We start from the raw sequence: 16,682 nt of genomic DNA, 5'->3' as shown, positions 1-16,682 counted from the left end.
AGATCAGGGGCACCTGGGTGGCTCAGTGGGTTAAGCTGCTGCCTTCAGCTTGGGTCATGATCTCAGGGTCCTGGGATCGAGTCCCGCATTGGGCTCTCTGCTCCGCGGGGAGCCTGCTTCCCCCTCTCTCTCTCTCTCTGCCTGCCTCTCTACCTACTTGTGATCTCTCTCTGTCAAATAAATAAAATCTTAAAAAAAAAAGAAAGAAAAAAGAAAACCCAGACTAGGGGCGCCTGGGTGGCTCAGTCATTAAGGGTCTGCCTGCTCAGGTTGTGATCTGATCAGTGTCCTGGGATTGAGCCCCGCATCAGGCTCTCTGCTCCATGGGAAACCTCCTTCTCCCTCTTTTACTCCCCCTGCTGTTTTCCTGCTCTTGCTCTCTCTCTCTCTGTGTCAAATAAATAAATGAAAATCTTAAAAAAGGGGGGGAAAAAGACCATTCTCAGCACATTTGGCTCAGGCGGGGCCTAATAATCCAGGCCTGGTTCCTCAGGGTCTCGACCGCCCTGGGCTGAGTGATTGGTTCAAAGATGAGCCCGACGCAAGCCAGGACCATGAGATTCAATGCTAGGACCACGGGGAAAGAGGATCTTTTCCTGCCAGGTTTGCTGTGCTGTGAGGATGGAGGTTACCAGCCATCTTTTTCCTATAACAAGGCAGCTTCTCTGGAATGAATCAACACATGGAAAATCAGTGCAGGGACAAGGGGAGGGATAGATTCCTCACACTACTGGTAGACTTCACAAACCCAACGTCAGATCATCCTCACCCCTGGACTCCTCAGTGACATGAGGCAATCAATTCCCTTTCCACTACTATACTGGATAGCACAGCTGTGAACAGGAGTGGAAACACCTACCTTGCCCCTAAGACTTGTGGCATTTCTAGTCTATTTTCATTGGATAAAAGATGAGTATGGAATTTGAGTCACAGGGTATTGGTATGAAATAGTGACTGATCTGAAACAATACCTTGATCTACTGAGTAAAGGAGGCCTTGAAGGATTGTGTATAATATGAGCCCATTTTTTTGTTAAACAAGATAAAACAAAGAAAAAGAACCATGTTATATATGTGTGCAAACACAGACAAACATCTGGAAGGATATAAACCAGAATGTCACCTGGGTGCCAGTACTATGAGTGATTTTTTTACCTTTTCCTCTTCTTTTTTTTTTTTAAGACTTTATTTATTCATTTATTTGTCAGAAAGAGAGAGCTAGCACAAGCAGGGGGAGCAGCAGGCAGATGGAGAAGCAGGCTCCCAACTGAACAAAGAGCCCCATGTGGGACTTGATCCCAGGACCCTGGGAGGATGACCCGAGCTGAAGGCAGACACTTAACTGACTGAGCCACCCAGTCACCCCTTCTTACTTCTTTTTTAACATCGTTTTATATTGACTTATATTTTAAAAATAAATATGCTCCTTCCAACCAGGACAAAACCAGCAAAATTATTTTCATGTGGAAAAAAATGGAGTTCGTAGAGAGTAATTCTGGATCATCCTATCCTATGAGATTTTTCTCTTCTCCTTTTTTTTTTTTTTTAAGATTTTATTTATTTGACAGAGAAAGAGATCACAAATAGACAGAGAGAGAGAGACGGAGAAGCAGGCTCCCCTCTGAGCAGAAAGCCCAATGCAGGGCTTGATCCCAGGACCCTGTGATTGTGACCTGAGCCGAAGGCAGAGGCTTAACCCACTGAGCCACCCATGTGCCCCAAGATTTTTCTCTTCTAATTCTTCCTTCTCTCTTAGAGATCAGAGTAAGGGGTCATGAGGTCATCTTGCTCAAAGGACACCAGAGATAAATGGTATTTGTTGATTAACTAAACCAAGCAGGAAAACCAAAGGCTTTTTTTTTTTCTTTAAACAACCCGCATGCACAGAGAACATTCAAGCTTATCACAAAGTTCAAGGAATCAAAGTTCAGCCAACTTTTTTGGTAAAGGGCCAGATAATAAATACTTTGGGACCATCTGTGGTCTGTGTTGGAATGACTCAACTCTGCTATTGTGGCACAGAAGGGGCTAGAGACAGCATTGAAACAAGTGCGTCTGTGTGCCAATAAAGCCTCACGTATGGGCACTGCCACATGAATCGTATATACTTTTCTTGTGTCACAAAATACGATTCCTCTTTGCATTTTTTTTTTCAACCTTTTAAAAGTGTAAAAGCAATTCTTAGCTTGTGTGCTATACAAAAATAGGCAATGGATCAGATTTGGTTCCATGGCTGTAGTTCACCAGCCCTATCACTGATCACACAGTCCTTTATTTTACAGATGCAGAAATTAAGGTCAAGCAAGGTGAATGCTTGGGACGTCCCATGGGACTGAGCTGGTCTTTGGCAGAGCCAGACCAGGGGGCATCACTTCTGCAGCTCAGTCCTGATATCTTTCCTTCCTACCACACACAAACCTCACTGCTTAAAAGCAAACACAATTGAAAAAAAAACAAAAGGAGGGGTTGAATTTTAATAAAATTTTCTCATGGAGATATTTGGAAAATGTTAATAAGACAAAATGTACTAAATGTGAAATGTTTGCACTCAAGCCGTATCTATAAAGAGTTGAAAATTTCTGGTTAATTTTATTTCTATGCATTATCAAGCTGGTCAATTCCGGTTACTCAGATGTTTCAGGCTATTTTGGCATAAATGATCAGGTTTGTGATGTAATTATTGCTAAATCCCTAATTCACTTTGGACAATGAAAGCTGTTACAGTGAAAACAAAACAGATAAGACTCTCACCAAGATAGGAAACACCTTCTTCTGGAGATATTGTGCCATACTTTACCATCATCTTCACAAAGTCAATCAATGTCTTCATGATAGTAATCAGTGTTTCTTTCTCTTTTGCTTCTTTTTCTTTATAAAAGAAAAAATAATTTAAAAAAAAACTAGTGGAGTATAGCTTCCTCTTTCAGTGTCAATTTATGAAGCAGGCATCTTATTGAAATATTTCTCCCTACACTTATAGCTGAAACCACATATATTTAATTTACAGAAAGGCTAAGATTTGATTCAGAATACAGGATAATGTACAGGCACACTGAACTTTTCCAGAAATGGGCAATCAATTATAACTTCTCCAAAAAGATTTACTTTAATCTAAAATACTTTATTAATAGAGTAGATGATAAAGAGGCAGTTTACAACCTGAGGTAATAGGAACTCAAAAAGAAAGTTAGAAAATTTGTGACCCAACAATTTTTCTTTATTCAGGCTGTATGTTTTTGAGGGCAAGAATGACCTGTTTTCATTAGTCAAATAATATTTGAAAATAAAAACACACATGTATCTTTATTTTTTATAATGTAGGGTTGCTCTTTTAATATTAATAGTAATATATATTGCTTTCTAAACTTTATTTTACTTGAAAGAATATATGCATGTAGTAAAAATATTCTGACAGTACAGAAGTAAATAGTAGTGAAAATAACATTTTCTTCCTACCCCCACCCCAACTCCTCTTCCCTGTAGGTAACCACTTTCTTGGAAACTCTTCATAATTTGACATACTGTTCTGCATCTTAATGGAAGACAATGGAAGACAATAGCTGATAATTCCATAGTCATTATATATATATGTATATACATATATATATATATATATATATATAATATATAAATTCTAAAATTTAAAAAAGTTTATTTCTGTTTTTGAAGAAAGGTGCTAGAGGAGAGCCCATTTTCCCTATTCTCTTGGCTGCCATGAAGGCTCTCTTCTAAATACTCCTGGCCTTTCCCCCACCATCTTTTCATCCTTCCTACAGATGGGGTTGGTAGGCAATGGCCAGTAGTCTTCATTTCTTGACTGGTAGGGATTTAGAATCTTTCTTCTTTTTCCTCCCCTGGAACAGTGGAAGGCAGAGATCTGAGACAAGTACCTGCTTTGCAGAATCCAATGATCCTTGTTATTGGCTATTCCAAGAACTAGACTGAGGACAGGGTATGAGCAGGCCTATTGTTGGATCTCACACTAAGCTGCATTCTATAACCTTTACAACCCAGACTTTATCAATTATCAGAAATATTTTGGTTTTCTACCCATTTTATTATTTCTCAGTTGGTTCAGACTTTGGGTGAGAAAGATGGGTATTATCAAAGACCTGAGTGTAAGGATTTAAATTAAAATTCTATTAAAAAGGAAATTAAGAATGGGTTGGGGTGAAGGAAATTGAAAGATAAATAAAATAAAAACATTCCATAGAGTGGAATCTTTCAAATACCATGAAAGTTCCAAAGTTGGGAGAGGAGAAGTGTGAGAGAAGAAATGGGGAAGAGATCCTGGAAAAGCAATGGTAAATAACTTCAGCTATCACACTGTTTGTTCAAGGTCACATCTGTAAAGTTATCTGGCGTCATGCTAATGTTCTTCCCTGACAAGAAGTGACTCACCAAGATGACAAAGGTTCTGAGCTGGGCATTTGCCATCCAATGGGGCAAGATGGCTGAGAATGGACCCTCAAGATGTACCAGCCCTGTAGGCACCAACTGAGGGGCTGGTGCCATCTGGCCAATGTCTGGAATTGAAGGACAATGGATGTTCTCCAGAAATGAAAGCTCACTCTAAGGTCACTTCTTGGGGAAATATTTATTACCAATGTTCAATCCAGGGCTGAATCTTTGAACAGAGAGAGGAAAAGCCATAAAGCAGTGCAGAGCACCTGTCTGGACAATAATAACAACAGAAAATTTGCTCATTATTATCTTCCTTGAAGATTAATCAAAAGTAAACATGAATTGAAATCTTCAGCTAACCTATTTTGATGTACATGTAAGAGAAAAGACACAATGAGGACTTTGTTTTTAAAAAACAAATCATTTGCCAAGTGTGTTTTGGGCTCCTGACCTGCTGTGGTCCAACGTTAAGTTCATTTGATCTCATTTCAAGACTGAAGCTGAAAATGTCTAAAAAGCAAAAATCTGAATTATTTTTAAAAAGATTAAATTATGTTAGACACACTGTTCCTACCAAGAGAGGAAAATGAATACAGCCTTTAAAGAAAGAAAAGATTTGCAATAAGATTTGAAGCTGAGCAAGTCAGGCAGTGACATTGATTTCTCTCCTCATCTGCACAGGGCTTACTTACCTCAGCGTCCCGAACACCGCACATGTCCAGTGACTGTTTTTTGAACAAATAAGTGAACCCTCTGTTAACAAGAAGATTGAATTATCCAGAAACGCCACCTTTCCTGATTATCCTTTCCTAAATATTTTCATAACTAGTATTCTTCTTTTGAAAAAATTGATGTGGACTCTTTTCCCTGAGGCCATAATATATGTCATTGAAGACTGCATTTAGAAACTGAAAACAGGAAGAAAAAACCCCACCCATACATTTCCTGGAATTACTGTTTCTATTTCACAGGGTCAGAAAACACAGTGTTTACCTGAATCAATACTTTTCAGTAATGCATAGAAGTTTGGGAAATATTGGAGTTCCTCAAAGTTGTCTTCATTGTAGATTTTAGTTCTCCTTTCCAAGCCATTTGTCAAGGTTAAGGTATTAGATACTGTTTCATCATTTTGTCCATTAGTAAAACCATCTTGAATTGTTGCCATTGGAGTCTCCATTGGCTGGAGAAATCAATAAAAAATAAACATTTTGTTAGAACTAATTACTCTCCATCTTGATTCTTTCCTCTTTGGTGTCCTTGAATGTGAAGTGTAGGAATACCTCCTCCTTTGCAAGCTCCTGCAGGATCAAATCCTTTTTCAGGCATGTGGGCATCTAGCCACATGGAAAGGTCATTGGGGCTAAGAGACATATGCTTCACCTGAGGACCCTGGCTCCTGCTCCTGGAGAATAGACAGGGAATTTCTAGGTTCCTACTTGGCCAAGTTCCCCCTCTGTCAGTTCTCATGAGTGTCTCCTCATAAAAATGCCTTTTACCAAGGAGGGGAGCTTTGAAGGCATAGACTTGACAACAGGATACAGGAAAGCCTGTCAGAATATCCAATGCCATCAGAACAGTCACACCATGGGGACTGCTCAGTGAAATTTTAAGGGCTATCTGGAAAGGTACATGGGACTCTTTCTCCCAGACCTGATCCATTTCCAGTGTTCTGCATCTTAGTTAATGATCTATTGTCCATTCAGTGGACTAGACAGAAATTTAAGAGCCTTTCTTGTCTCTTCCTCTTCATTTCCTTCATCTAATCCATCAGTAGCCTTGTTAGCCCTGCTTTCAAAATCTATCCCAAATTTGTACATTTCTCCTTTTCTCCATTACCTGGCTCTAGTCCAGATACTTTCATCTCTTACCTTCTAACTGGTACATCAACTACTTCTAATCTAGTCCCAACACTGCATTTTCTGTGTTGTAGCTAGAGTTATCATTTTAAAAATATGATCATGTAACTCCTTTGCTTAAAATCATCCAGTGTTTTCCCAACGGTCCTACAATAAAGATCAGAATCCACAGTCTTGCCTGGTCTGCCCTGGGTCCACATCCCCAGGCTAATCTCTCATTGCTCTCTCTGTTTGTCAGCCACCTTGCCCTTGTAGCAGCTACTTGGCTACTCCACACATTCTTCACTACATTCTACCTCTCATATCCACAAGTTAACTCCCATTCAGCCTTCAGTTTTGGCTTAAGTCACTTCCCTGAGTCCAAGGTCTCATAGAACCATGTTTTTCTCCTCCAAGCACGTAAGGCAGTTGTAGTTAAAATAGGTGACTGTTTGTGAAGAAAACCATCTACTTTTTCCATTAGACCTTAAGTTTCATGAGAGTAAGGATTCTATCTTTTTAAATGAGCATTACATCCTCAGTACTTGGTTCATAATTGGTACCTCAATAAATATGTACTGAATGAATATTTCATTTGCATTAGTGCATTGACAGTGAACAGGTCAAGCATATGGGTGTTTTAGAGATGGGTGAATAAGGAGTACAAAATGGGAATGAAAGATCAGGAAAATACAGGAGTTATGTCACTTTCAGTTCAGATGGTTAGCTTGAGTGAATGTCATGAGTTCTTTGATAAATCAAGAATGTTATGGGTAGATCTTTAAAATCTGTTTAAAAAAATGGAAGCTGGTGGAGATGGGAAGTAGGGAGACCAAAAGGGAGCTGTTATGCTATCTAGTAAAAGAAAAACCCAGACCCAGTTTCTGTTTTCTAGCCTCCTCTAAAACAGGATGATAGGCCTACATACTCTTTTTCCTTATATTTGGGATACAGCGTTGGAGGGGATGAGGAGCCATGGGGTCTAGGTTCTCTGGTGGAGAAGTAAAGGAAGGTGAAAAGTTTGATATTTTTTTATATCCCTCTGTGGTCAGCTCTGTCTAGAGTTTTATAGGGAATTCGAAGTGGGAGAAAGATTTTAGTAGCGTGGCAAGGCCAAAGAAAAGATGAAGAGGCATAGAGCCAGGAAGGGGAAGGAAGGGGGAAGGACTAGTCCAAGCAAAGGATGGTTGCAGGCCTCTGAACCAATGTGAAGAGGAAGGAACAGGTGGAAGGGCTCAGGATATAACAGAGAGGCAGCATCAGGGAACTAGCTCTGGGAACACAGGCTGGTGTGGCACAGGATCAAATCAACCCAAGTTTCTTTTTTTGGGTTCTGGAGGCAGATGATGACATTCTGTGAACAGAATTTGTATACTGAAAGAGCTGTGAAATATTTGGTTCCAGTCCACTGACATTATACAAGCAGTTGTTATGTGGAATGGTTATGACATTTCCACCTAACATTATGGGTTAATTTACTGTGGAGTATAAGATGTAACCTTTACTGGGTAATATAATATAACCTGTATCTTCGTTTTCAACTGAGACTTGGTTTATATCTTGTAACTTACTGGTATTTCATGAGTATAAATTTTAAGTGGGTTCAATGTGTCACATATCCCAAATCTTCTTTGGCATCAAGTAAGATATTAATTATATACAGATTGTGTTAATTATATACACACAGACGCACATCCATGCACATGCATATGCACACATTCATAACATGCATATGAAGTCACATATACATACCACTTTCTCTGGTATTTTTCCAGCCTGACTCTCAGTCACGCTTGTCGGTTTATTGGGTTCCTCCTCGTAAGTGTTGGCTTCCTTTGAGATCAATTTCTGCAAAACCTCTGCTACTTCATCTTCTAGTGTGTGTGCCTGGCTTTCTGTGATCTGTTATAAAGAGTGAAAAGATATATAACTGCTAGTCTCATACTCACGATTAAAAAATCTAGACTAAACTCTAGTTGAATACATTTTTTAGTAGATGAGAGAATCTTGTGGTCCCTCTTTCTAGAATACCTTTGTTTATGCCTCTATTAGTTGCTGGCCATTCTAGTGACTGCCCTAGCCCTCCTGGGAAACAGTGCCTTTGGGCTGTACAAATAATCAGGCCTGTCTTTGGGAATCCACGGAACATTTATCTTGAGAAACAGCTTGAGGGTTATTTTTTTTCTCTCTCTCTCTTTTTTAAAGATTTTATAAATTTAATTGAGAGAGATAGTGAGAGAGAGCACGAGCAGAGGGCAAGAGGGTGAAGCAGGCTCCTTGCCGAGCTGGGAACCCAACATGGGACTTGAACCCAGAACCCTGGGTTCATGACCTGAGCCAAAGGCAGACGCTCAAACATTGGAGCCACCCAGGTGGCCCTCGAGCATTTTTTCTCAACCCTCAGCTGCAGGTCATGGCAGGTACCCTCTGAAACAGACAAATTTAGCCCCCTGCTATGGCCTGACAGAGCTATACAAGATCTGGGAGTAAGGCTGAGGGAATGACCTAATTTAATTGCTTAGAGTTTCCCAAATGTTGCTTATCTTTGCTCCTGTTAGTCTCTTGTTACAACTCACATATCTTTTACTGCTGTTCATTAAATCCTAACCATCCTTTTAAGCTGACTTCAAACACCTCCTTCTCTGAAGCTCTTCCTTATTGCCCAACTGCATATAACCCATCCTCTGGCATGCTGGACTGCTTTTACAGTTCTGGTGCAGCTTGCATGGTGGTCCTGTGTATATTTGTGTAGTTCCCTGGTAGACTCTAAGTTCCTAGAAGATCGTTGTCTTATTTGTCCTCACAACCTATTGTGCTTAATATAAAGTAGAGATAATAGAAATATTCGGCTACAACTTGGACGATGTAGCTTGGCTTCTTAGCAAATTCCAAACTGTCCTAAGAAATGGGTTTATTCGCATGCAGGACTTACGAGGCCAAGATTCAGCAGTTTAGAAACAATCTTATCAAATACTCCTCTGTCATTTTCCTCATAAATCCTGGTAGCAATTTTCTGGACGATGTCTTCAGCAGTTAAAGGAGTTCCATCTAGTTGATGAAGGCCATCTGGATCATCTAGAGGGCATAATCACAATTCCACATCATAGTTATCATAGGCCTAATTCACGGATTGTATTACATTTACAAACTGTAAGTGTAATACAATGTAATACAACTCTTGTACACTCAGGTATGATTGGAATGCATTTATGGTGTTGTTTGGTCCACATAAGTCCTTGGTTAGAAATAAAATTTTACTTCAAGGTGAGATGCTAAGGTGGCAATGGAAATTCTGAAAGCTTCTTATGTGATTTTAAGTGAAAAGAAGATTTGAAGACAACACAAAAAGCCTCTTTCTTATTCTCACTAATAATACAAACAAGGTTGTATTTTTAAATTTTACAGTGGGCTATATTTATGTAGTATGCCATATTGTCCAAAACATCCTTCTATATACTATGTAATTTGATATTCCATTTCCATACAAAGAGTAGACTGGTAATATCTGCACGTGTATTTCTTCCACTGGCAAGTTCCTGGCCTGAGGGTGAGGGAACCTGCCTCACACTCGGAATCAGAGGGGGTGTGCTGAAGATTTGATGACTTATTTGGGATAAATATTTACTTCTAAATGAACGTGTGTCTGAACTCCTTTACAGAAGACAGCTTAATGCGATAAGCCCCTTTCTCTAGAGAACAGGGAACTTATTTTATGTGTCTGATATTTAAAATTTTAAAATGAGACAACAGATTTGTGCAAAGCAGTATGTAAATCTATGTAAATCTCTGCAGAGATGCTTGCAAATATGTGTCGTTGGCTTTCCTGGGAATACATTTGGCAGCACTACTTCAGAGGAAACAAGAGCCCATCCTGAGGGAAAGGCACAGTCGTGTTGGTGGCAAGGAAACACAGCACCATGTCCAAGACAACTCTCAGGAAACAGCTGGTCTTTTCTAACCTAGAGCACATCGAGCAAATATTAGTATGTGCAAGTTTACAAGGCACTTAACTCTTCCTGTCACCTCTAAATGAATTGGACAGATCAGAATTTTAGCCCACCATACCATTTGTTATCTATATATCCTTGGACCACTGTAAAGGGAGATCGTAGGATTATCTGCTTCATAGGCTTATTATGAAGCTCAGATAGAATAAGATGTAAATGTACCTCTTAAATTGCAAAGTACTCTATGAAAGCTGGTGTGCAGCATCATGTGAAAGCTAAAAAAGTATTATATGTAGTAGATTTGTACCAACTGTGATTATCTTCTAGAGAAAATGGAAATTGAATCTCTGGTCAAATTCTGCCTAAATAATTCTGATCATATTTACTCAAAGAAAGAAGAGCCTCATATTTCTATTTTTATTCTGTCCTTTTTCTTCCATGACTTTGAGGATTCGAACAAGAAATTTCTCTCCCAACCTTCCTTTCAGAGTCCATACAGCTGAAGGGATATGCCATCTTGGGCAGAACATTGTCTTGTTGTTGTTGTTGTTTTTTTAAGAGTTTATTTATTTATTTGACAGAGAGAGAGATCACAAGTAGGCAGAGAGGCAGGCAGAGAGAGAGGAGGAAGCAGGCTCCCTGCAGAGCAGAGAGCCCAATGCGGGGCTTGATTCCAGGACCCTGAGATCATGACCTGAGCCGAAGGCAGTGGCTTAATCCACTGAGCCACCCAGGCACCCCAATAAATCACTCTTGTTGTTTGAAGAAAAAGAAAAGCTTAGGAAATTGAATAGAATGATTATACATGGAGGACTAGAAGCTTCCTGACAGTATATTATTGCTGAGCTGTCGACCAAGCCATTAGCTATGAGCCCTGGGAGCCCCTGTGTATCAGAGTGACTAATAAACAGAAAACACCCTAAGAAAAAAAACATACAACCGATTTCCCTCCTGACTGACTGAGAATTGGGTTCTTCATCCATGTTTTTCTGGAGCAGAGACTCATTGTTATTTGAGTCTGATTCTTCCATTTGTGGGTTGCAAGACAGACTCTCGGGAACATGTGGAGCAGAAACTACCCAAGGTCTATGCAGAGGTGGAAAAATTTATTTCCCTTCCCACTTAATCCCTCGGGATCTGAAAAAAAGGAAGAGCACTGGTTGTCTGCTGGAGCTGGAAAATAACTGAGATGACTCTTTTTCAGTTCATTTACTTCATAACAGGGAAAACATAAGCAATTCTTGGCAGAAACAACCTCTCTGCTCTGCTGCACTGCTGCCTGCTCTCAGACTTCCCTAGCAGACTTTTGCTAGATGGTGTTAATTGTTGACCACTTGGGCATTGCTCCATACCTTCACTGATTTTCCCTGGCTTCTCTAAAATAGAGAGGATTACTCAGAGTGACTTCTCTACTGCTCATGAAATCGTATTTTACCCTCCTACATATGCCCTCAGAGGGAAACCAAACATGTGTTCAACATCCATAACTTTTTTTAAGCAGCTACAACATGCTAAGTGGATGTAAAAGGACCATCTTCCAAGTCTTCATCTGCCCTGTTATTTTTTGAACCCTTGGCATCTATGTACAGCACCTGACATTCATTTGTCCAACACATATTTTTATTAAAGTCTTCATATGGGCCAGAACTGGAAACAGATTGGTAAATAGTTTAAGCGTGGTACCTAACTACACAGAACTTTTTGTCTAGCTCATAGTCTGAAACATAGTAATTGCTCAATGAATATTTGTTTGGTGAATACACACAGGAACACCAAAGCACTACTTCATAAAAGAAACTTGGAAAAATCCTGAATCACATATACTGTGGCAAACATAGAAAAGGACACCTGATGGGCCCTACAAGCCCATGTGGAGGTTTCATAAAGGTGTAAAAGTATCCTGCAGAAGTTTTGCTCCCTCACTTTTTTACTCCTTCTGGGATGTAAGTCTGCATGCCTCTGAGGTTCCAGTTAACTTGGTCATCCCAAACCCAGCTGGTTCCAGGATTTCCAAGGTCTAAGAGGAGTACAGTAATTCACTCATAGACCATTATCTCCAAAAGTCTCCTCTGTAGTGTCAAGTGGACTTGAAATGACTCCTAGGGTAAATCTAGAGCCATCGGGGTAGGACTTGAGAGTTCTGAACCCATTTGGGATGGTAATAAAATGTTAAACAATTTAAAAATAAGTTACTCAAGTTAGTGGTCAGATACAAACTGATCTATAACTCTGCCTGCACATACAAGTTTGACCAAAAAAAAAAAAAAAAGGTAGTCAAACAAACATTAGATTATTTTTTTAATTTTATGAAATTAAATGGTCTGTTCAATCAAAGTAATTTAAACTATTTTGTACACAGCTATACCTAATGCCTATTTATTTCTAGTCCAAATATTTTAGGTTAAAAAGTAGAATTCAAGAGAAACACATTTCTGAGTAGTATACAATATGAAATGTTTCAAAATACAAACCATCTCCCCTACCCCATTCATATAGAACACACTTCTGAATTTTCCTCAGGCTGTGATATCCAATGAAAGTAATATTTAATCAGTAGTTGTTTTCTGGCAGAGATAGCCAGGATAATTCTCTTGTGGCCATGGAGCAAAATAAGAATATTAAAGAAAATTTGTAGTCACTTTTAAGCAGTGGTCCTCAGCACAGAAAACACGCTCTCCTCCTCCATGCTCAGATACAATAGTTCATTTATTCCCTGGAGTATTATTCTATTTGCTCACTACTCATTCCTTTATTCATATATTCATGCAGTGAATTCATAAGGATTCAGACACTGGATATACAATGTTTCTGTTCTAGTGACATTTCCAGTTTAGTTAAGGTGAAATCATAGGTAGTCACACTTAGGAGTGTAAAATTACAAATTACATTAAGTGTCATGAACAAAAGGGGTTTCTATAAGATCATTTGTGCTGGATGAACACAGGAATCTGTCCTTCCAGGACTATGGAAGCCACATTAAGGATTTGGTTTTTTATCCTGACACAAATAAGAATCTACTAACGGGTTTTATGCAAGAGTGACAAGATTGTACTTGTGTGCTGAAAAGATCACTCTGGCTGCTCTGAGTTAGAGAAGGGCAGAGTGGATGCTAGAAGATCCATTAGAAGATTTTGCTGTAGTTCAAGTGAGACATGATTAGAGTTTGGACAAGGATGGCGGTGATCGAGGATAGAGAACAAAACTATTGTATATATAGGTAACATATATATATATTTCAGAGAAGGAGAAGTGTGGGCTAGTGTTATGAGACATCAGGCTATAGGTGATAATTAGGGCCATGGAAAGGTTAGAAAGGGAGAAAGATATGACTAGGAAAAGACCACTGAAAAGAAAGTAGTGGCTATTTCAGCTTTTGTAAGGAGCATTTTATTGATGTAATTATTTGAGAATTATGATATTTTCTTTGTACTATAAAGTAAACTGGAATGTTAAAATGAATTCAATTGCATAAAATATAGATAGCAGATTTAAACTGTTTTCAAAGAATCAGTAAAGGAACCTTAAAATGAGAAAATAAAATTTGAGCTTCTGTGAAGCTGAGGCCTCACACAAAAATTTGGGCTTTGCCTAACTTTTTGATCTTAACTAATAAAGGACTATGAATATAAAAAGGCTATTTTAAAACAGGACTTTCTCTTAACCCACAATGGGGAGACTCCAAGTTAAGGAATCAAAAGTTTTATTTCCTCATTTACCTTGAAATTTATGATTCATTCCACTCTTAGTAGAATCATAATCATCAGTCAGTCTTCGATTCTTGGTTGAATCAGCGTCTTCCACATTTAATTTATTATCATATGGGGAGCTTCTAATGGATTGTCTTTCTTTCTCAGTTTTTTCCTTTTCTGTTATTGCCTTTAGCAGGTTCAAGTTATCAACAAAGGAATAATTGCTTTCACCTGGCTTGTTTTCTGGAAGAAAAGCCCCCAAGCCCAACACATCCATTTTAGTTAAGATTTTCATAACCTACATTATTTAAATTATATCAACATAATTTCTTTTTACCTGGAGGGTATGTTTTTTTAATCTTGTCTGCTTCTGCTTCAGCAATCTGGGAAGTAAATTGGAGATAGATCTGGTTTTAAATCATTGCTCCAGCATTTACCAAATATGACAGCTAAATAATTTAATCTCCGTGGGATTTCATTTTCTTATTTGTAAAATGTAAATAATAATTTCTATTTCAAAGCATTGCCATGAGGATTAAATGAGATAAAAGAAAGGGCAGATGGTCTGCAAACATTAATTCCCTGCTCCTGTAATATTGGTGAAAGATAAATCTGGTAAATTAAACAGTCTTAAAATAGAGCGGATGTGATATTGGATTTACTGGGTTAGTATACAGTTAGTTCTATGTATTATACAGAATTCTATGTATGTAACTGTTAAGATGTACAATTTCCCAAAACATATTTTCCATCTTAATTTCTGACAATTTATTATTAAGTTCCTGAAGTTTGTGAATTCAAAATGGCTAAAATGTCACAGCTTAATTACATTAAATATAATAACTAAAATAAAATGAAATAGCATTTATAATTTTTCTTTTGACCTACCTGTTCATTCAAAGGTCTTTCTGCACTTAATTCTCTATTATGTAGGGGTTTTTCTAGAATAACCAAACACAAATATAAATTTTATTGTACAGTGGAAAGATACAATATGTATCTTACTACATAAAATCTCCAAAAAAGAAAAACAAATATTAGGAGAAATGTTTTTGGATGCCTGTGAACAAAAATATGTATTAACAAAGATAATCAAGATTATACAGTAACAATGATTATCAACGTTGCCTTGCTTATTATCTTGGTGCACTTCCTGAGTTAATAGAATTACACTTTTATTTTTCTGCCCAGAAATCTAACATTTAGTTCTAACACTTCTCTTACCAGCTGTTTCCAGCTAGATAGAGCATAATTTGGATTGACATTACTGGTATATTAAAAGCTCTTTTATCATATGCTGCACATATTATGAATAAAATATCCTAGTTGTAAGACAACTAGGGGGAAAATGCCACTTTTTAAGGCGGAAAAACCCACCCCCTCGCCCAGTTTCAAAATAAGATATTTCAAAACAACCCATGTTATTACTCTATCACTCAAAAATTGTGTGTGGGGGGCGGTGGCATCTGTCTTCTTGTCTCCGAATTCGGACTGATTTCTCTATCAATATGCACCGATACGATCTGATCAGAAAAGAGGCAAGGTGATTACAGTTCCCGGGATTATGCCAAGCTTTACCTCTTCGCGGCGAAATAAAAGAGAGGTGGGAAGAAAAGTGCCCACGTACCTTGACTGCCTCCCGGCTTGGGAAAAGCTTGAATTGGGCTGCTTTGGAGCACCAACACCAGAATCCAAGTGCCGGTCCAAAGGAACCCCATTCTTCCACGCTTGGCTTCAGAAACAGCCTGGCGCCGTCTCCCAGAGCTGTGGCTTTTGTTATGAATGAAAAGGAGGAGTAAAAACAGGAAGAGCTAGGAGGGCGGGTGAGGCGAGGAAGAGTGGCAGGGACCCAGCGGCCCGGGCAGCTCTGCGCCGCTACTCTGTATAAGGAATTAGAAAGGCTCAGGGCGCTCGGGAGTCAGGTCCTCAGGTGGGGGAGAGCGCTGTCCGCCCCGTGGGTGCTGAAGTTCCTGTGACGCGGAGCCAGCCGCGGATCGGCTAGGGCGTAGCCTTACTCTCTCTCCCTCCTTGAGAGGAAGTGAGAGGAAGGAAGCGCATGCTCTCTGAGAGCCAGAGGCGGTAAGGGATGGCGTCAGCGACTCCAATGCTACTCCAATCCCCCGAGAATGCAAGGGGGGAGGGGCGACTGGCAGGCTAGCGTATTTTCCGTGCCGCAGTCTTTCGGGTGCTCCTGTGCTCAGGGTTACCTGGATTGCTATCAGCTTGGACGTCATTGTCGTAACTTCCCAATCAAATGTTACCTCAAGGACCAAATGCCTTCCCTGCCTTTGCACCTGTCAAGGAGAGCTAGATAACCTTGCATGAAGGTTTCTGTCTTGGGATAGTTCTGGGATATCTGTTCCAGAATCCCTTCTTTCCCCTCCACCCCCTTTAACCAAAAGGTAGACATAATACTTACATCCTTAAAAAAGCCATGCCTTTGTGATTTGGGTTGACATACAAAATGTCCCTCGCCCCTCAGTGCTCTTATTTCTGTCTTAACTCTATTCAGTCTTTTGAATTGGGAAATTCAAGGAATGTTCTTTCACATACATTGCTGCTACACATTCTCACTCTCCTAGATGCTGAAGCAGAACTAAAAAAATCACTACCTGTTCCCCCAAGCGTGGATGTCCTCATCTGTCTGGGATAAGTAAGCATCAAGGGCCAGTTTCATTGTAAAACTCCCCCTTCTCCATTAAGGGGAAAGCTCCGTCTTCAGCACCACCAGCACCACAAAACAAACAAACAAACAAACAAACCTGCAATTCTGTAAAATTCTTCCCCAGGATTCAATTATGCCTAAGG

The 16,682-nt window shown here is 39.3% G+C and overlaps 1 protein-coding gene across 1 annotated transcript in view; it reads right to left on the bottom strand.

The window, feature by feature from the left end:
- Positions 1–15,918, bottom strand: part of SCG3 (secretogranin III) — a 36,212-nt gene extending 20,294 nt beyond the window's left edge. Inside the window, exons 1-8 of the mRNA XM_046008784.1 lie at positions 15,502–15,918; positions 14,763–14,815; positions 14,212–14,257; positions 13,902–14,117; positions 9,171–9,313; positions 7,991–8,140; positions 5,397–5,583; positions 2,751–2,867 (exon numbers count right to left, since the gene is read on the bottom strand). Of these exons, the coding sequence (XP_045864740.1) occupies positions 2,751–2,867; positions 5,397–5,583; positions 7,991–8,140; positions 9,171–9,313; positions 13,902–14,117; positions 14,212–14,257; positions 14,763–14,815; positions 15,502–15,592 (1,003 nt within the window). The 5' untranslated portion in view covers positions 15,593–15,918. The remainder of the gene's footprint in view (positions 1–2,750; positions 2,868–5,396; positions 5,584–7,990; positions 8,141–9,170; positions 9,314–13,901; positions 14,118–14,211; positions 14,258–14,762; positions 14,816–15,501) is intronic.
- Positions 15,919–16,682: the final 764 nt, after the last annotated feature.

This window comes from Meles meles, chromosome 6 (genome assembly GCF_922984935.1).
Source record: "Meles meles chromosome 6, mMelMel3.1 paternal haplotype, whole genome shotgun sequence".
In the NCBI taxonomy this organism is placed as follows: domain Eukaryota; kingdom Metazoa; phylum Chordata; class Mammalia; order Carnivora; family Mustelidae; genus Meles; species Meles meles.
This window is presented reverse-complemented; position numbering and strand designations above follow the sequence as displayed.